The 21,199-nt window shown below is 34.2% G+C and overlaps 1 protein-coding gene across 1 annotated transcript; it reads left to right on the forward strand.

The window, feature by feature from the left end:
- Positions 1-115: 115 nt before the first annotated feature.
- On the forward strand, positions 116-19,703 carry LOC126823772 (histone-lysine N-methyltransferase SETD1A). Its single transcript, XM_050552743.2, has 16 exons — positions 116-302; positions 460-590; positions 3,780-3,875; positions 6,438-6,608; positions 7,114-7,213; positions 7,568-9,375; positions 10,347-10,574; positions 10,938-11,025; positions 11,874-11,966; positions 12,190-12,352; positions 12,637-12,738; positions 13,101-14,230; positions 14,893-14,993; positions 15,427-15,549; positions 16,277-16,534; positions 17,159-19,703. The coding sequence occupies exons 1-16, from the start codon at positions 275-277 to the stop codon at positions 17,330-17,332; spliced, it is 4,794 nt and encodes a 1,597-aa protein (XP_050408700.1). The 5' UTR covers positions 116-274; the 3' UTR covers positions 17,333-19,703.
- Positions 19,704-21,199: the final 1,496 nt, after the last annotated feature.

Consider the following 21,199-nt stretch of genomic DNA (forward strand, 5'->3'; position numbering starts at 1 on the left):
TAAAAATTTGATGAAAAATTTGAAAAATACCATTTAAGTCTACCATTTCGTCATGACTTGTTTTATACGAAAACAAGAGCAGTCTGATTACGGTGAATTGTGGGATCGAGTGTAATTTGTGGTGGAGAGAAGTTTGTTGAAACTGCTGCAAATAATCGGCTATTTATATTGTCATAATACAGATAAGGGGATGATTTTTTGCGTAGGGAAGTTCCTAAGTGTCTACTAAGAGGGACTATGCTTACCAAAATACTCTTAGTTCATCTGGTGAAAGATGGAACATGAAAGAAAAAGCAACTCATGTGTGTATTCTTCATTCTTTGATTGTAAATAAAGAATAAAACAAATGAAGTCACCTCAAATCACTTGTTTTTGATTTTTACTTGTCAACAATCAAATTCCTATTTGTCCACTTTGTTGTCATTATTTTTAATTGAATGTGTCTTTTTCTATTTGCAGTTATCAATGGAGCCAAACAGCAACCTGACAGCCAAATGGATAAAAAGAAGCACAACTATAAGTTGGTTGCTGATCCTTTTATCCATAGAGGGCAACATAAAATTTACCGATTTAATGGTTTAGTTCCAGGGGTAAGCATGAGCCAGAAAATGTCAGACACAATTGTTAAAGATTGTAACTGGCAATTTATGTTGCATTTTGAATCCAACATGCAATTTAAAAAAAAACCCTCAAACATTTGGAATTTATTATACTGAACTTGGCATACACAAATTTTGATTCCTCGATTGTCTTCCAGTATTGTACAAGTTTTGTCGTTTAGGGTTAGGGCTTGTACCAGTATTGTTAACAATATTAGTAAGACCCTAGTCCTAACCCTTATGTACCAGTCTAAAAGGTCTTTTGTTTGCCGAGTTCAGTTTATCCAGAATTTGAAATGGGACAAATTGCCTGAGACCAGGGCTGTCGGTAATTTTTCACAGATGATTAGCAGCACTGCTAATCAAAAAGTCCAATTTTGCCAAATTTGATTAGCAAATTTAAAAATTGATTAGCAGTTTTTCAGTTCCAACATAAAACACCTAAATAACAAGAATATTTTAATTTTAATTGATAACAAATGATTAGATTTCATTCTTAAGATTTTTTAGAATTTTAGAACTTCTACAGGTAGCTGTGAACATTTCTGAATGAATGTAGACTTTTGGTTAGGCCTTATGTCTGAAGCAAATTCTTGGCAGTGGCTTCTTATTTCTTCGTTAAAAAACAATTTCGTCTGCTTTTTATCGTGTGTTATTATTTTTGTTCAATCGGAAGCACGCAGTATTTTACGAATAATCTCGATTAACTAGACGCAGCGATATAAACAATAATAGTTTACACGTATTTATTTTTTATATTTTATTTACAATACGTGGGGGATACACTGAATTTATTTTTTTTCAAATTGAATACTGATATAATTACCCGAAATTGGCATGTCTCGCAACGTGAGTGGTACTACTTGATTCCCTATTTCCGGTTTAATCGTCCCGATTCATAGAGTTATGTCCCTGTATTATATAGTATAATGAATTGAATCTGGATAGTTCGAGAAGAAAATGTCACACGGAGAATTCCGTTTTGTTTATAAAATTTATTTGATATTTTATACACGTTGAAAGTGTTAAGAAATGTGGATAAATCTTTGTGTCAATATCCAAAATGACAGGCATATTAATGATTCGCAGTTACTGCGAATCAAAAACGTTAGATTTTAATTTTTGATTAGCAAAGGACAAAATATGTATCGCAAATTGCGCTGCGATACTGGTTGTCGGCAGCCCTGCCTGAGACAAAAATAACATTGAATTAATAACTATTTTGACAGTGATAAACTGCTGTGTGCATCAGATGCACTGTTATGTAAAGTGGACAATCTGAGTACCAGTATGTTTATTTTGAACAAACACTTATAATTAAAGGGACAATATCACTCTTGCTGGCTTGAAAGCTACAGAAAATAAATAATATCTCTATCTAAGTACTAGATGTTTAATTGTCCTACCTGTTGTGTAAATTATCCATTACATCATATTTTACTTGTCCAGAGGGTTCGAAAATATTTTTAAATCAAAGTTTCATTTGAAAAGGTTTACGTAAGACGTTTCAAACCATTATGTTGAATTTTTCAAAATGTTTAAATAAGGTTGTTAAGATGAATTTGTATCATCAATTAATTGAAATATTCTAAAATAGTACAATTTGTTGACAAGAATAAAGATTGGGACATATTATTCAGTTACAACAAGAATGGTATTGAGCCTTTAATATTGCTCAGTAAACAATCATTTTGTCTGATAAATTCATATTTCTGAAGCAGTGGATATGAGCATTACCAGCTGCATCAAATAGTAATATGGTTCATTGTTTTCAAAAGTCTCCCAAGTTCTCAATACAATGAGATAAGAAAAGTGCATGGCATCTAAATTTCGAAATGATTACTGTATCTGTACTCCAATTGCTTCTCTGACATGAGGTAACCTGGATGTTCACTGGAGGTACTAAATGGTAAATGTGAGAGTAAGAAAGATTCTAAAACCTCGCAAATTTTTTTAATAGAATCTCTTATCTTATGTTTTTGATTAATCATTTAGTGCGGCAATACATGTAGTTAATTAGCTTGTAATGATTGTAACTGTTGGTTCAGGAATATTAAGAAATAGGACTGTCCTGATGATGCTGTGGTCTATAATTTATTTTAAGTCAATTTAATCCGAATACTTATCAATGACATCATACATGTATCTGTTTTTAGATATTATAGCACCAAGTTTAATAACCATTCTTGAGTAGAGTAAATATTAAGGCTCACATATTCCATGAAAAAACTTTATTTTGTCATATACATGTAGCTAGATAAGGTACATGATTTTAAAATTGTTCTTTGATAGTATTGTTAGTGATAGCATTTTATGTATAAATTTGTTCTATCAGTGTTGGGGGGGGGGGGGGTGTCGATGGCTGAATGGTTAGCATGTGCGCCTTGTATCATAAAGTCTGTCATTGAGTCTACTGGCGTGGTTTTGAATCCCCGGTTGTACGTGACAAGGAGTAGGGTTGCCTATCCAACCTCCTGGGTTTTCTCCGGGTCCTCCGGTTTCCTCCCACTGCTAAAGACCCCTAAGCGCAAGCAAATTATGGAAATAAAATTGAACCATATGTTAGTCCCAGAATGACCTAGTTTGTGTCGAGTGGACGAGTGAAAGTTAAACCCCATTTCTCTCTCTCTCTCTCTCTCTATCAGTGTTTCCAGCATAAAATCCATTATTTATACAGATGGACCATTTGTAACTAACTTTGAAAGAAAAGCAAAAATGTTAGATCGAGAGTCCACAGATTTCAGAATCAAATATTTTAAAAGAAGGCACATCTTTCCAGATCAGTAGTTATCAGGAATCGATGTAGACAATTTTTAATTAAATGCAAATATAAATTCATTTCTCTGAGAAATTCTTTTGGCCGCAGCACTATTTACTGATATTATTTATTAAATACATTGTCAAACCACTTATGTATGGCTTTTTTTAACTCATTGTCCTTGATATCACAAGTTACTTTTGGATCCATTCACTTGATTTGATAGTACTTTTATTATTTATTACTTATAATGTTGCCTATGAACTTGTCTTTTGATTTCTATATTGTTGTCATGTGTGGCGTGGATATTGATTACCAAAATTGGTCACACTTCAATGACAATTATTGTTTACTAGTCAACTGGGTTATTTTTGTTGAATGGTAACTTTTGTGGCTCAACAAAGCAAATTTATTTACTTTAGGAGACGAAAGTAGTTGATGTTAAAGATCCTAGACCCAGGTTTCAGAGGATATGGTGTAGAAGACAGCCTGCAGATTTACCTGTTCCCAAATTTAAGGTATATAAAAATAATAGATTAAAGTACAAGTACTTCTACAGGGGTAGAAACTAACCTGAAATGGTCACTAGCCATTTGGGCTAGTAGCTTTCAGATCTGTCTAGCCCAGCCAACATTCTACTAGCCCAGTAAGAAACTGACACCAGATGTAAGAATTCGGATTTAGACTGTTGTTTTGTTCATCATTAATCAATCAAAATCACCAAATTACATGCACTTAAATTTATTTTGGCACATTTAATAATACAACAAATAGACTTTGTTCATTGTTGCCTCTGTTTTTTCATCAAATAATGAATTCATTAATCAGTCATGATGACATATATATTAAAATTCAATTTGGCACATTTCATTTCATATTTCATATCTGTCCTTTGGAAGTTTAATCTTCAATACAATAGATTTTTTCTGTGGCCTCATTTGCATTTATATTTAATTTATGTTTTATAAATTCAGTTGTGATGTGCAAAATAATATGATGTAATGTCCTTAAAATTTAATATCATAAGTTGTCACGGAGTGATTAAGTTATTTATAGCAGAGCATATGTATTTACGAGCGTCTTCATTGCCGTAATATATCGCTGTTATAAAACCTTTTAACATCCATGTTCTTCGCTAAATTGCTTCTTATATATCAACGATTTATGATAATTAACCTGAAATATGACTTAAAAGTTATTCGATTATATCGACTTTCGCTTCATAATTCATCAAGGTATAAACAGAGGCTGTTCCGTACCCTCCCTCGTTATCATACAATTTCAACCAATCAGCAAGCTCGCTTGCTCAGATTTCATACCGGTATGGCGAAATGGAACAGCCAAAGATTAAAAACACATAAATAGTGATGCCAATGATTTTCGGAAGTTAGTTTCATGACAGTGTTCATTAAGTACAAATTATCAATTATTACAACTACCAAAATATCAGGTCGCCACACGGGCTAATTGATTTTGAATTTCATTCGCCCGTACTGACTTTTACTCGCCATGGGCGAGCGTTAGTTTCTATCCCTGCTTTTATGTTTACGGTAGACAAATACATCAAAAGATACCAAATATAAACCACTTTTACTTCATCATTCTGATATACATCAAATCAAAAGTTAGCTGTCTGTCCTTCATAGTCGTCTTCAGATATTATAAAGTATAGATGTTAAAGACTCCTGGTTACAATTTATCGGGCATCTAATGGAAAAGGGAGATAATATAGCTCAATCAAATCTGAGTAGTTTTACAAGGCTATTCGACGTGATATTTTGATAATTGATATTCAATGACAATTAAAACAATTCAATTTGACCGTTTTTTGTCTCCAATTCAAATTTTGATAAGAAAAATATTGATTTATAAGAATGGAGAATCACTTCAGGATATGATAATAAAAAAACCCAAGTTTGTACATGTATATACACATCGGCATAGATGTAAAAGAACCAAGCGCTGAAATAAGCGTCCGGACACGGACAATGTCCGGGCGAATTGACCCCTTTTGACAGGCCAAATTGCCTTTCGTCCGACCATATTTTTGTAAAACATAAGTCAAAAATATTCTAGTCGATCGCTATTTATTATTAGACTCGAAAGTCAAGAACCAAAAATATCAATGACCCGAGTCATAGTGAAAATGTTACTATTTATATCTCGGCCGCGTGCAGATAAAATCTTCAATAATTTTTAGAATCGACTCTTTTTACTCATAGTAAAAATATTACTATTTATACATGTATCTCTCTCGGCCGCGTGACGATAAAATAATGAATAATATTGAGAATCGGCTCTTTTTACACTGGTTATACGAGTCTCGTAGCTAGCTTTGCGTTACTTTCGTTCTTTCGTATATGAAAACATGTCGAATAAAATAACTTTTTACTTTTCCCAACCCTCGGACACGGATATCCCGGCTAGTGGGACCGTTCCAGAAAATTCAAAGACTGGTACTGTGTCTTAATCTTATGTCTCTCATAAAGACACTTCTAAACGGGGGCCATCGCCATTCGAAAATTACAAACACGAACCGTAGAAAAGTGGATCAAAAATGACTTGGCAGATTCTGAACCATTTACGATGTCTATTCTTTAGTTAAATTTGAATCTTAATCAGAGTTTTTAGGATTTAGTCCCCAGCCCCACCAAAGAGATTAATGACATTATATGAACTATAAAGTTGTATTCCATATACATATAAAAATTAAAACTCCAGGTTGTATGTAAGTCATCAATTTATTTTATTAATAAATGTATGTATAATAATAATATATAAACATAGTAAATTTCAACAGTTTTTTGGTTTAATATACTTTATAAAGTATTTGTCAGGCTGAAAATCTGAAATGTCCGGCCGAAAATCAGTTCAGCCTGAAAAGAACCCTTGACCAGTTGGAATTCGAAGAAGAGTATGGAGATGTCGCTATCCGGGCAAAATTTCCCTCATAGCACCCAGTATCGCTTATAACTTTCTTCATTAGTACCAGTTGATGAAGAACAGTAGGATGTTAAATCCCATTTCATTTCAAAATATGTTGAGACAATAAACTATTTCCCTTTTTTTTTTTATTTCAGTATGATCAGTATTTTGTTGCTGTCGTTCCACCTAAAGAGGTTACATTTACCAACCTCAATGACAACATCAACAATGATTTTCTCGAAAATATGTGTAAAAGCTTTGGAAAGATTGAAGAATGCAAGATTTATTTCAATCCTAAGACGAAAAAACATCTTGGAGTTGGAAAGGTAATATTTTAATGAAATAGTTGACAAAATACCATAATCTGTCCACCACTGACATTGTTGTGATTAAAGATATAAGAAGGATTAGTTGGTAGAAAAATTGGTTGATTGATTCTAAAATCACTTCAGATAGATTTTTAGCGATAAAATTTATTCCCTCAGATAATCAAAGTATTGTAAACCATAGAAAATGATTACATTGATGTATGTAAAAAAACATACACATTGTTAAACTTTCTTAGAAATACCATTTAAAAAAGTATTTAATTCTTTATTCTATCTGTTTTACATCCAATAAATATTTTCATGTTTTACATTATGCACTTCTCAGGCCTTTGACTAGCTACAAAAAAGTAGCCTATACCATCTATATCATTTCAGCACAGCAGTATTTAATGATTGGAAAAAAATGTTTCATATTTAATTATAAAGGTTTGGAGCATAAGGGTGTATCTGAACCAAGGGAGCTAACCCTCTATTATATGTTTTTATATTGATTTGTTTTCAGGTTCTGTTTACATCATCTAAAGCTGCCAAGTCATGTGTTGATAAACTCAATCAAACATCAAAGATGGGGAATATCATGACAGTTATCCTGGATACCATGGGTATGTTAATTTTTAAAGAAAAACAAATCTTTTTTGATTGAACCTTTTGGAATTGAATTCCCTGTATACTGTGAAATGTCCCAATTTAAGTAAGCACAAAAATTGCAGGAGTGTTCTAAGTAAATAGCGGAAATAAATAAGATCCTTGTATTTGATTATGTCCCGATTGTACTCTCACCACATCAGTTATTGTGACTTGAGAGAATAGTGGCCGAATTGTTTAACATGTGCATTTTAGGTCATAAGGTATGTCGTTGCTTTTGATTCTACGCTTTTACTGGACAAGGAGTAGGATTGTCTTTCCAACCTCAAGGTAAATTGATTATGATTAATTTTTGTTTTTTATTGTTGTAGGTAAAGAAAGGCAGGTAATGATTGAAACATTAATTGGTGATCGCAAACTAGGTGATGAGGACAAGAAAAGGGAAGCTTACGATCCAGGTGATAATGAATTTGACTTTGGACATCGAAAACCCAAGACAGACGTTTATCCAACTCCTCAGTCTGAAACAAGTTTCTCAAGTCATTCTGATCTTGGATATATCACGGCTACCCCCTCACTAATACCCAATACAGAACCCGCTTTCAATGTGGGATATGGTTACGACACTCCATCGGATAATCTCAATCATCAAAACGTGGCACAGAGTTATGGTTATAGTGCTGAACCTTACAATCAACCATACACGGAGGATTTCAGTCAGCCGAAATATGCAACAGAGGAAAATAATTCCTTTGATAACCCAGCAAAAAATGAACAAAGTTATAACTCGAGAGATTATGATCGCGGGAATAATAAAGGCAGATATGATCGTAATGGCCGTAATAGAGGGGATAGTGATCGCAGTCACCACAAAGGGGACGGGGATCGAAGTCATCGTAGAAGCCATTATGAGCGAGATAGAGAATGGGATAAAAGTCGGTATCGAGATAAAGACAGTCGTTACCGTGATGGTGACAGATACAATCGAAATAGTGAAAGATACAATCGAGATAATCATAGTGATCGTGATAGGTTTGGTAGAGACAGAGATCGTGACAAATCAAGGCATAAAGAAAAGAAACCAGATCCTCCTCCTAGGCCTAAAACACCAGAGGAGGAAGTTCCAAGATTTTTAAGTTTAGAATCACGTATTCAGTCACTGTTGAATACAGGAAGTGCTGATGATAGTAGTGCTAAAAAACCTGTGGATGTGCCAGAACCGGTACATACCAACAATTCAGAAAATTGGTCTCGATCGAAATCAAACTATAGTGATAAGAGTAGTGATAGAAACTCACAGTATTCTGGAGGTCATGATAAGCATAGTCATTCAGATTGGTCTCATAATTCATCCACTAATCATTCATCGTGGGACTCGAGACACAGAGACCGAGGGGGGCGTGGTGATAGAAAATCACATCATTCTCATCTAATGAAGGATTCAAAAAGACGATCTGAGAGCCCCAAACACTCTCATAGTAACACTCCTTTACAAGATGAAAATAGTCGTGGAAGTATGGAATCAGATGATCGGATGAGTTTAGCATCCATCAGCAGTGGAGAACAAAAGTTGCACATGAATCCGCAGCAGTCAACCCCATTCATACCCCCCACCCCTGTTGCATTTACCCCGCAAACCCCTTCATACGGACATATGACTCCAGCCTCATTTAATCAGATCCCACAAAGTCCTTTCATTCCATCTACTCCATCTCCCTTCACTCAATTATCTGGCAGTTCTCCTTTCATGCCTCCTACGCCCTCATCCTTCCCCCCTTCCACTCCTACTTCGTTCTCACAAGCCACGTCTGATGCTTATAATCAGAACACGCCATTTAATCAGGCTACAACCTCTTCTTCGTTCAACGAATCATCTTTTAATCAGGAGTCTGTAAGCGTGGCCGGTGGATGGCCACTGGGATTTAATATGAACTTTGTAGATAGCAATGCTTATAATAGAAACTATATGAACCAGTATCATGATAATATGACAAACGGTAATATGGTTAACTCCACTGATCGCTTGGCCATGAACGATCGCATGTTTATGTCAGTTCTCAATGGTTTTGTGAAAGAATTAAAACAAGTGATGCAGAAAGATTTGTGTAAAAAGATGGTTGTTAGTTCAGCGTTTAAGTGTTATGAAAAATGGTGGGATGATGAAGAAGGCCGTAGTAAGGTAGGAATATACAGGAATGTGGTAAGAATATATGGGAATGTGGTAGGAATATATGGGAATGTGGTACATTGTAGGAATATACGGAATGCAGTAGGAATATTCAGGATTACAGTAGGAATATACAGGATTACAATGATTTGTTAGGTTACATGTATTGGCATGGACAGATTAAAATTAAAGGCACAACAAGCCTGATCATTCATATAGTCAAAAATATGCACTATTTTAATCTAAGTAAGCTAGTTGAGTATAAAATACCTAAATGTAGAAAGGTTTGCCATGTCATTAATATGGTCAAAAATATGCACTATTAAAATAAGTAAACATAATTGATTATAAAAAGACCTTTATGTACATGTAGACAGATTTGGCATACATGTAAGAAATAGAATGTACAATTATTCGTACTATAGTTTGTTTGACCAAGACACTACAATCAGGTTCATTTTTAGACCAAAAATGTTTGTACTTTTGATTGTGTATGGTATTAAACTCTGTCTAATCTGTATTCTGGCATATTGGGGCTTTAAAGCATAACTTCAGCAATTGTTATTTGTTGATGTTTTATTCATTATCTAATATATTAAAATAGTTATTATCAATTTTTATAAGTCAGTTCTGCTTCTTGCTGTGGCATCAGGGAATATGATAAGGCAAAATAATTGATTAGCAATTATTGCATTTTTTTTTTTTTTTTTTTAAAGTGCTAATCAATTTTGTTTCTCTTGATTGAATAGCAAATAAGTAACTTTTCACTACCGTATGTTGAATTGAATGATCTATAAAGGCCATAATATTTACCAATATATACAACTAAAAAGTTGTTTATTTTTATACTTGGTTGAAATGTCATCTCCGCTTTTTCTTGTGAAGTTAAATTGTCAAATTTATTGTGTATGATGTTTCGTATGTACTCTTTTAAGCCAAATAGACCCAGACAATAATTACCCACGTTTCTCTTATAATTTCAGACAGCAAAATTACCTACAACCACAGATAAAACTACAGAAAAAACGGGTGTCAGCAAACCTATTTCTAAAGACGCCGGTCTCAGTTCAACATTAGCATCATTATTTGAAGCTAGACACCCATGGGGTAGAGATGGTGGATTAGAAGCAGGATTAGGTTTTGGCCGAGGTTTTGGTATGGGTGGTTTATTGGGTATTAGAGGTGGAATGCCAAAACTCCCCTCATTTAAGGTAATTAAAATTCATAGCATTTATTAAAAGAAATTTCCGGTGACGATTGTAAATTTGAAAATTTGAAGCAAGGTAATTAGGCTATATGTATATTGTCATAAACACACTTTTATTTGAATTGCAGATAAGCAATTTGATTGGTCGCTGCTTCGGGACACGACAATTCCCATTCTAATTGAATGAAAGTAATTTAACTTGGTGTATAGATTTATTACGTCAATATCTTGACTAAGTTTTATCTATTTATTTGGGATTGACATCAGTCGTTAAAAAAGTTGTCGAGCATAAATCAAACATGGTGACTATTACAACCTGTAGATAAGTTCTACATCACCTATAATTGTTTAAATATATTTATTGTAGAAAAAGTTCCGTCCACCGTCACCACCACCAGTAGAAGATGAAGATTCTAAAACTAACATGTCAGCAGCTACAGTTGAACATGATTCAGGTAGAAAAATATTTCGTAGCAATAGGAAAATATTTGGTAGCAACGAAAAAATTTGGCCTCAACGAAAATATTTGGTAGCATAGAAAACATTTGGTTTGCATAGAAAGTATTTGGTTTGCATAGAAAATATTTGGTTTGCATAGAAAATAAATCAATAAACAATGAAACATACATGTAGCACAAATTGTAGTATATAAGGCTCCGGGCTAGTTAAGACTGATTAATGTAGGGTGTCGCTTACCTGTCGTCATTTGCTATTTCTCCCCCGACAATACTATAATTAATTTTTCACGGTTTAATCCACGCTAATAACATGTATATAGTCAGATTGCTTATTTAACATTTGATTAAGAAAAATCTAAATATCAATGGTAGATTATCTCCCAGCTTGTATTCTTCTGGATTGAAAAGAGGCCCATCAAAAAATTTAAGCACAGATTATAGGAGGCTCTGGCTTGTTTCGACTATTCATCATATTTTTTTTAAAAAATGAAGGAAATTGAACAATTTTTGGACCGATGTTCTTTTTAGAGATCAGCTCTCACAATATTGTACTTTGCAGAGGGTTAAAAATCTCTCATTTGGCTATCAGAAACTTTAATATTTTGCCTAACAGAATATCACTAATGGAAAAAAAACTCGATGTCCACGATGTTTTAAATTGACTCCATTTACAGTGTTCACTTTTTTTAAAACAATTATCTTTATAGTGAAATTCTCTAAAACAATTAGGTTCTTTGATAGAAAAGTTTTCCACTTCATAGCAGAATTTGCCTCTTTATCAAAATCATGATAAATAAAAATCTGCTTTATCACTTTGGTTTATTTTATTGTCTTTTTAAAATTAGATCAAGAAGATTCTGATCGTAAATCAAGAATAAAACGTCCCATAGTTAGTGAGAGTGAAGATGAATCAGAAGAAGAAAAAACACAATCAGGAGGTAAGATAAAATATTATCAGCAGATGGTCAAATTTCTGTGAACTGATTAGGACCATCAAACAATCCTTGGTTTCTTCTGTTTGCCATTAGCCATTTAGCACCAAAAAGTAGGGTGTTAACCGTGTAGTTCTTGGTACATGTAAATATTGACTACAAACCAGTTCCTTGAAAAATTAGAGAATATATCCCGGTATATCCCTGAAATGTATTTCTCTCGTTATAGATGAAGACGAAGATGAGTCTAGTGATGAAAGTAGTGAAGAAGAGGAATCAGAGGAAGAATCATCTGAAGCTGATAGTGATGAAGAAGATGATGATGATGACGAAGATGTAGAGGAGGAAGATGAAGATATGAAAGCTGATGCTAAAGATGGAACTTCTGATAAGTAAGTTTTCATCATTTACTCCTGTTTCAGTATAGAACAAAATCTTATAATTATTGTGAGATTTTCTCTAGTAATTGTATTTGGGTGACCAAATTGTCTAATGTGTTTGCTTTAGACCAGAAGGTCTTTCATTGAGTAGAGTGGCTTGGTTTGATTCCCAGCTTGTATGTGACAAGGAGTAGTGTCGGTCAAAAGTAATGGTTATTCTGCTGGTCCACAAATGATGTATGGCTGAAATATCTTATCAAGACAACCCCATTCATTTTATATGTGTTTTTTTCTAGGGAAGAGATTGATGTTGATGTAGAGAAAGTAACTGAAGATAAGGAGGATGAGGAATCTTCTTCATCTTCAAGTGATGAAGAAGAAGAAAGTAAAGAGGAGAGGTAATTGTTTGTCTTTAAAGAAAAAGTTTCTTTTTAGTTTCAAAGTTTTCTAGAGAGGTTGTGTGTCAGAGAGCTCTAAAACATTGTGTTACAGATCTTCACTCAAATTTGGCAAAGTAGTCACAACTTTGTTAATCTTCACTGAAACAGTTGGCTTCCATTTAAGTTTGCATAGTTTGCAAACAATATTTTTAATCTGGCAGATACACACGATAATGAACTGTATAGATATATGCATAAATCAGGTCTCATTTGCATGAAATTACAAAAAAAAAAAATAACTTGGATCGTCATTGGAAGTATTAAATTATAGGTCTGTCCATCAGAAATTTTTAAAAACGAACCCTCTTGTATTATTTCAGTGAATTGGATGACTCTAAATCAGAAGTCTCAAAGAAACCATTATCTCCGATCCGGGAGGAAGGTGAAGAAGACAAAACAAAATCCAAAATTGAAACAGTTGTAGAAAAGGAAAAAGTAAAGGAGGCAGAGAAAGAAGACGAAGAATCCATGGATGTTGATGTTTCTACTGTTGAGTCAGAAGAGGAATCTATGACCACTGATTCGGCAATCTCTCCTAAAAAGCCTGTTCAGGAATCCAAGACACTTTCAGCATCAACAACTACTGCAACTTCCAGTTCAACTTCCTCCTCATCATCCACAGAGTCCAGTGCATCTCCTGTTAAAAGCTCAACACCACAAAAGGTACCAAAAAAACGAGGACCAAAACCAAAGACACCACCTAAAGCACCAGAACAAATCAAGCCTCCAGAGTTATCTCCAGTACCTGTGGAAGCAACTCCAGAGGTTACCCTCGCAGATATTGAGAAGAAGCCGTATGTTAATCCAGCTATTGCAGAACATGATTACTTTGCGGCTCCTCCTCAGTCTGGATTTGAGTCAGATGCAACAGAATCCGCAGATGAGGAAAGTAGTGGAATGTCGAGAGAAATTTGGATGGATCATAGTTACTGCTTACCTCCAGCTAAATATGATTTTGAGGTCAAAGGGGAAGAAATACAGCTTGATAGTGATACGTCCGCTTGGGCGACAAGTTTTAGTGCTAAAACGGACAATAGTGAATCTGATCTCTCTGATGCTATATTGCAAAAGAAACCTAAAAAACCACCAGCACCGAAAGGCAAGAAGGCAGAAAAATTGAAAGACATTACGAACAAATTAAAAGGCAGTCGTGAGTTAGCGAGTATCTTACCTCCTCCTACGCCGAAACCAAAACCGACTTACACAGCCAGAAGTTTACAAGAAGAACGGCAAATATTTTTTGAGATATTTAGTAAGGGTATCGATGAAGAAGATATTCGGTACATGAAGCGCACATACGATGATCTCATGCAATCAGATGATCCAGTGTTTTATTGGTTAAGTTCTATATTATGGGTGGATCATCCGCACACCAATATACCTGATCCCACTCCACCTAGAAAGAAGAGAAAGCTTGATGAACCGCCACAAGTTAAAACACATAGAACAGGTATACTGAAAATATATTTACAGACGGGTGGGTGGCCGAATAGTCAAACATGTGCGCTGTCGGTCATTGTGTTAAGTGACATGATTTCGATCCCACACTTGTGACAAGGAGTAAGGGAACCTGCCTAACCTCATGCACAAGTAAATTATTGAAATAAAATTGTACCACATGTTAGTTCCAAAATAACCATGCTTGTATTGAGTGGATGTTAAACCCCATTTCTTTCTAAATCATATTTAGCTACAATCTTTTTTTGAAAAATCTTAACTGATTAGTAAAACAAGCTTCTTATTTACCATCTGATACCACTTCTATTTGAGCTAACAAATTTTGTTGTACTTTTGCTTAACTCAATTTCCTCCATTGGATTTTTATACTTTTATCCGGCTATAATTCTTAAAATGGTCTACAATTCAGAGTTTTTTGAGAATTTTATTTGGAACTGTTAGGAATTTTCAAAGGCGTTCAGTGATGATTTTTTTTGCAGAGTTTCAGGCCCTGTCGCCAAAACCTTATAAATTCCCTCTACCAAGTCAGGATTTATGAGATATGGTTTTAAAAACTTGCTTAGCAAGTCCTAAGAGTAAGTAGGAATCCTATTACAATGGGTTTTTGCATGGTATTATAGATTAATAGAACATGTATATTTGTGATTATTACAGGTTGTTGTAGAACTGAAGGGTATTATAAATTAACAGAACAAGAAAAAGCACCATATCTGTGGAATGCCAGGAATGTTTCGAAAGTTTCTGTCTCTAAAGCTGTAAGTATTAACTGTATTTTGTCATTGGGTGGCACAAATAACTCTGGTCTCTCATGGGGAAATTAACCATAATTAACAATAATTTTCATCTGGTGTTTAATTAAAGAATTATCTATGAAAGTCATGTATCACCCCTCCCAACCCAACTAGACAGTGTCTAGTCATTTGGCCGGGACAAAAAAAAAAAAAATATGGTCCTGTGTACATGCATGTAAAAGAACCCTTGACAAAATGTCCCTCAGAGCATACTATATGGCATACAGTCTTCATTAGCCCTCTCGATTTCTCTCTTTATAATTACCACTCTTGAATTTGTCTTGAACTTTTATTAAGTACAATATTTGTATCCATGCATGATTTACTCTAGTATTGGACAGAAATTTTCAATTCTAGTCTGATCACATTTGTTTATATCTCCACTTTATTTTTACAGCAAGCCACTGCCAAAAAGAATGTTCAAACACAGAGGGATGCTAGAAGTGAAAACCGTAGACTCCAATCTTCATTTGCAGCAATTACTGAAATGGGTGATCTGCTTAAATTCAACCAACTTAAGGTATGATTTACTCACCTTGTCTGTCTTTTATACAGTCTAGCTGATTTTCCGACGTGGTTTCCCCTTGTCAGTGGTGCAGAACGGAGGGCCTGACAAGGACAGCTGTCTAGTCCTTCGGATGAAACGAAAACCGAGGTCCCGTGTATACATTAGAATGTACGTAAAAGATCCCATGGCAGTTGGAATTCGATATGGGAGTAGGCGATAGTGCCGCTGCCCGGGTAAAATTTCCCTCATAGCACACTGTATGGCGTATGCCCGTCTTCATTAGCCGAGTATAGGAGCAGAACCCCATTTCATTTCATTTCATTTTTATACAGTCTAGCTAAATCTGCAAATGTAAAGAACTGCTGTCTACTGCAGTTTGTCGTGCCATGGTTCCTTTTGTCTGTTGGGGGTTGGGTGGTCAAATGCTTTAATGCATGACTCAGAATAGGGTCGCTGGTCCAACCTTGCTAGTTATTTCTGTGTCCTCCAGTTTCCTCCAACTGCTAATGACTCCTACGTACTAGTGAATTATTGAAATAAAGTTGATTCATATGCTAGTCCAAAAATGACGGTAATTTGTGACATTAAATCCCATTTATCTCTCTTCCTTTTGTCCATTCTTTGTTGGCCCACATTGACCATTCAACCATGTGCACAGATTTGGGGCTAGACGGAATTAAAATGATGTTTTAGGGGAAGAAAAGATTATTTATTGTCTATGTGTCTTTTATTTTTCCAGTTCCGTAAGAAACAGTTACGTTTTGCAAAGAGTCCTATTCACGACTGGGGTCTGTTCGCTCTAGAACCTATAGCAGCAGATGAGATGGTGATAGAATACGTCGGTCAGAATATTCGTCATTCATTGGCTAATTTACGGGAGAAGAAGTATGAAGAGGATGGTATCGGTAGCAGTTATTTGTTCCGTGTGGATCATGATACTATAATAGATGCCACACGAGTAGGAAATCTGGCACGATTTATTAACCATTGCTGTAGCGTAAGTATATCCTGTACTAATAAAGGGAGTGTAGTGGCTTTAAATCATTTGACTCAAATGACATTGTTTCGATATCAGACTCACAGGCCTCACGTGAGTCTAATGGGGCCCATGAATATCAAAGTTCAATATTGAAATGGGCAATTATGCATGAATTTTTTATTGTTCCTTTGAAGCTTATATAAGTATGTACAAAAGTTTTCACTTTATTGCAATCTGCTAGTGAATCATCTAGATCTGACTAGTGTTGGAAAGGAGATAGGGGGGACAAAAAAAGGTCTCGCCCAAGGGCATTTTTTCCTCTCAAGGGCCCTGAGGCTCGTATCTGACAAGGAGTAGAGTCGCCTGTCTAACCTGGTGTGTTTTCTCTATGCCTTCCTGTATTTTCCCGACTGCTAAAGACCACCTATGTACTCCTTGTGTTTTGGGAAAAGAAATACTGCTGTCCGGGCAAAATTCTCCTGTTTCCTTCCTCTCTTAAGACACATCCCTAGCAATAAAAATTACCATGTTTTAGTCTCGAAATGACTAAAATATACTTATTATACCCCATTCTGTGCCATTTGATAAAGCTAATCCTAGAGACTAGTGTAATTAATATAAAATAATGGTTTTCTATTTCAGCCGAACTGTTATGCAAAAATTATTACCATGGACTCCCACAAGAAAATTGTAATTTATTCAAAACGAGACATTGATGTGAATGAAGAAATAACCTATGATTATAAATTCCCCCTCGAAGACGAAAAAATTCCTTGTTTGTGTGGTGCTCAGGGCTGCCGTGGAACCTTGAATTAAGTTTGATATTCGAATAATTTAATTCAGATAAAAAGATGTAGTTTTGTTTTCTTTAAGAGTTTTAAAATTAGTGGTCATGCTGTTCAAAATTTTTTAGCCATTTTCAGGAAGGATTTTCGGTAAATCTTGTTATTTTTGCATTATCTGTTTATGTTTGTACGCTTGAGAAATAATGAATTGATTGAATTCAAATTGCTTCTAATTTTGTCATATTTGTTATTTTTGTGAATTTATGTTAATGAACTTGATTACAAAGATATAATTAATTAAGGTATTTCAAGGTGCATTATGTAAGAGCTAAATCTTATTATTTTAGGTCTTTTTTCAATCTTTAAATGTTATAGAAATTGAGCAATCTGATTAAAACACAGATCCTATTTCATTTTGTTTTTTATAGTTCAAAATTTCGTTTTTACTTGTCTTTACAACACTAGGATCTGGAAGAGTTGTTATTTAACATGCGTTATAGTTGATGTGAGGAATTAGCCAATGAAACGTTGTGTTACGGCGAGTTTTTGGTGTGCTCTGCACAGAACTGTGGGTAAACCCCTAGAAACGTCAACGCTGATTGATTAATCAATGTCTGATGTCATAGGGTCGTATGACCCCTGACGCAACCTCCAAGTACAACCAGTCAGATCTTTATATAGTGTAGGCCATCGAAAGTGTAAAAAACGAAACGAAATATAGATCTGTATTTTAATCAGATAAATAAATTGGGTAGATTAGACCATCACAGCCATTTAAGAGTTTAACGATAAAACAGATATCGTGAAGTACCTTTACAACGATTATAAACAATCTATGCTACATTTTGTCCAACAATCATAACTTCACATAGAATAAAGTAATTTGACTGAAATTTTCAATATACAGTATTCATTTATCATTATCTATATTTGAACTACTTCAGTGAGAACGGCCAGCTCTTTATCTAATTCTTACATAATGCATCTTTAAAAATCAATAATTACAAAGTCAATAATTAGATAAATAGATTCACCATTATTTCAAAACAATTCAATGTTTTGGTTTAGAATACACTTTTGTGTTGTAATAAATTATAAATCGTACAATAATTTATAGGAAAAAAAATGTCTAATGTCTTCAGTGAACATTTTGTATCGTTATATAGTATTTATTTATATTATTAGTTAAGGACTTCTTGAAATTATAACCAATACCTTAAAGAATGGAAAAAAAAAAAATTCTTTCATAGGACCACACTTATTTGATTTTCTGTTCTTTAGGAACACATTTTAAGAAAAATCTTATTACTTCAGGAAAAAACTAAAAAGTAATGTGTTCGAATATACGTTGCCATATAGTGTGCAATAACAGTTCAGTCTACACTCAATCTGCCTCAATAATATTAAATCAGGCTTTTTGTGAATTGATGTATATTTAACTTTTAGACTTAAGTAATTACATATTTTTCATCAGAGAACAAAATAATGTATTGAAGTTAAGCCACTTATATTTGCACTTCTCTGGCAATATTTAATTTTTCAAAGCTTAATCTATGGTAAAATGTAACCAAATTGCTTATTTAGCATTTTATTAATTTACTCAATTATCATCAACAGTAGATTATCTCATGGCTTTGTTTCTGTCAGATTAAAAAAGAAGCCCATCAAACACATTTAGATGGTGTTGGCTTATTTATATTATTGTCTGCAGGGTATGCTGAATTAAGGAAATTTAATACAGAAATGAATTGTACAATTTTTGGACTAATACTTCTTTTAAAGATTTAATTTTCACAAAATAGTTTGTAAGAAATTCAAAATCCCGAAGACACAGATCACCGGCTGTAATGTTACATGAATCAAGTCAAACTTGATGGATTTCAGTAGTAATCTTGTTCTAGCAGGTTAAAATAATTATTAATTTTACAGAAATGTAGGCAATAAATTTTGAATGCCCGATCTGTATCGGTGTCATTTATCCTGAAATAATTTAACAGTGGTTATAACATTCTACTGTTATTTTGTATGATGTTATTTTCCACAACATAAGTATCCCAATAGTTACATAATTGTGTTAAATTGTGTGCCATTATATTTAGTTAATTGCTTGTGCAAGGTTATTTATGTTAAAATATCATTTTATTCTCCATCTTATCCTTTCATCCGGCTTGTTGAATTCCTCAACTGAATTGTGTTTGGTCTCTTGACTAAATATATCTATGTAGAAAAAAAAAATTAAATCATAAGTGTGTATATTTTTACAAAGTTGTACATAATTTGTTATTGATAATCATTTTGTCATTGTTTTGCATTATGTAAATATAAAGAACGGTATACTCCATTTTCTACTTGTTCAATAGTAAGTCATGTGTAAAGTGTAAATAAAATAACTATAAATTAAACCTGGTTTTCGTCCAATTGAATCATCGAGTACAGAGCCATCATTTCGCAATTAACTGTAATTTATACTGAGGGCTGACACCTTTAATATATCATTGCCCACCAGATTCGACCATCCATTTTTCGAGCAATGTATTTCTGTTTTGAGACCATATATCACAGAAATATAATTGTAAAATGAAATCGCTCGCAGTTTGTTTTGAATACTATAATACTTATGTGGAGCTTTGTGGAAAACTTGTTTTAGTTAAATGAAAATTCTGGTGACAAAGAAAATTTTCAGTAAATAGCCTCAGCCCCTCACCTCCCAACTGAGATTTGCCCCCTACACCTATGATTGCCATAGCAGTGACTTAGGCACTTCTATTTCTAATGATTTTTTGCTGCATATGTGATTGTTTTGTAATGCAGTTCTACTTCATATCACATCTGGCATACACACAAAGACTAAATAAACTCATTCAATTCCATTAAATGGAAGCGGAATAAATATTTTGCAAAATTCTCGAAGTATACTTAGTGTTTTCGACTAAAATCCTGGATGTAGGATTTAAAATGATGGTCAACTAGCTTAGTGTCTGTTCCCAAGCAGAGTTAACTGTAGATCGGTTGCCTAAGTTTAGTATGAGGTAGAATGTGCCAGAATTTCAGAGTGGAAAATTTGCACACTATCAATCAGATATGAGAGTGGCCAAGTGTCTATAGGTATGCACAACATTTATTGGCTTCGCTCACTCATGACTACCTTATTAGAGTCTTGTCATTCTGACAGATAACTCCTGTTGAGACATGATCCTGTGATCTGGATAGCCATGAATGTGGGATACATGGCCAAGTGCCAATAGGTGTGCCCAAGTTTAACTGGCTTCATTCACCCACTATATCTTGACATGTGTTGGGGTCATCTGCCTTACCACACTGGTTTCTTCCAGTTCGTTGATATTTATCCAAATTAAGCAAGGCAGCTTGCACAAAGAAGTTAACAGCGAATATTTCAAATTTCAAAAAACTTAATTCCACTTTCACTCTTCGATTGGATGCCCGTGGACATCCCCCCATCCCACCCTCTGTTCTTCTCTTGGTATTGGGAAGACATGAAACCCCATCTCTCTTTTTTGAATAAAGCATCTGACAGGAAGTTATTATATTAGTGAAATTCCATAGTAAAGTGACAAACTAGAGTTAAGAGTTCCCTTGTCTTTGATCCTGAATGGTAGTCCAAGGTAACACTAAGTACCGGTACTATTAACTTTAAGGAGTTGATATTTAGTCTTAAATTAACATTCAAAGTCAGCTTAAGTGAGAAAGTGGGGGTTAAAAATTTTTTTTTTTCGTCTGGACCTCTTTGATGTTGCAGTGCCGTAATTTGATTTCAGGATTATATACTGTTCCTGCCGATTCGTGCGAGGTTATATTATATTTCACACCACCTTCGCATTTGAGATTGCGATATTATGGTATAGATTTTAGCAAAAATGAGACGTATTTGCTTCTGAGA

This window comes from Patella vulgata, chromosome 6, assembly GCF_932274485.2.
Source record: "Patella vulgata chromosome 6, xgPatVulg1.2, whole genome shotgun sequence".
Classification (NCBI taxonomy): Eukaryota; Metazoa; Mollusca; class Gastropoda; family Patellidae; genus Patella; species Patella vulgata.

Excerpts from the sequence above, each read along its gene's own strand:
- LOC126823772 (XM_050552743.2), top strand. The coding sequence starts at position 275 with ATGGAACATGAAAGAAAAAGCAACTCAT. Across the intron at positions 10,575-10,937 it reads CAAAACTCCCCTCATTTAAG|AAAAAGTTCCGTCCACCGTC; the intron begins GTAATTAAAATT and ends TATTTATTGTAG. Across the intron at positions 11,967-12,189 it reads AGAAAAAACACAATCAGGAG|ATGAAGACGAAGATGAGTCT; the intron begins GTAAGATAAAAT and ends CTCTCGTTATAG.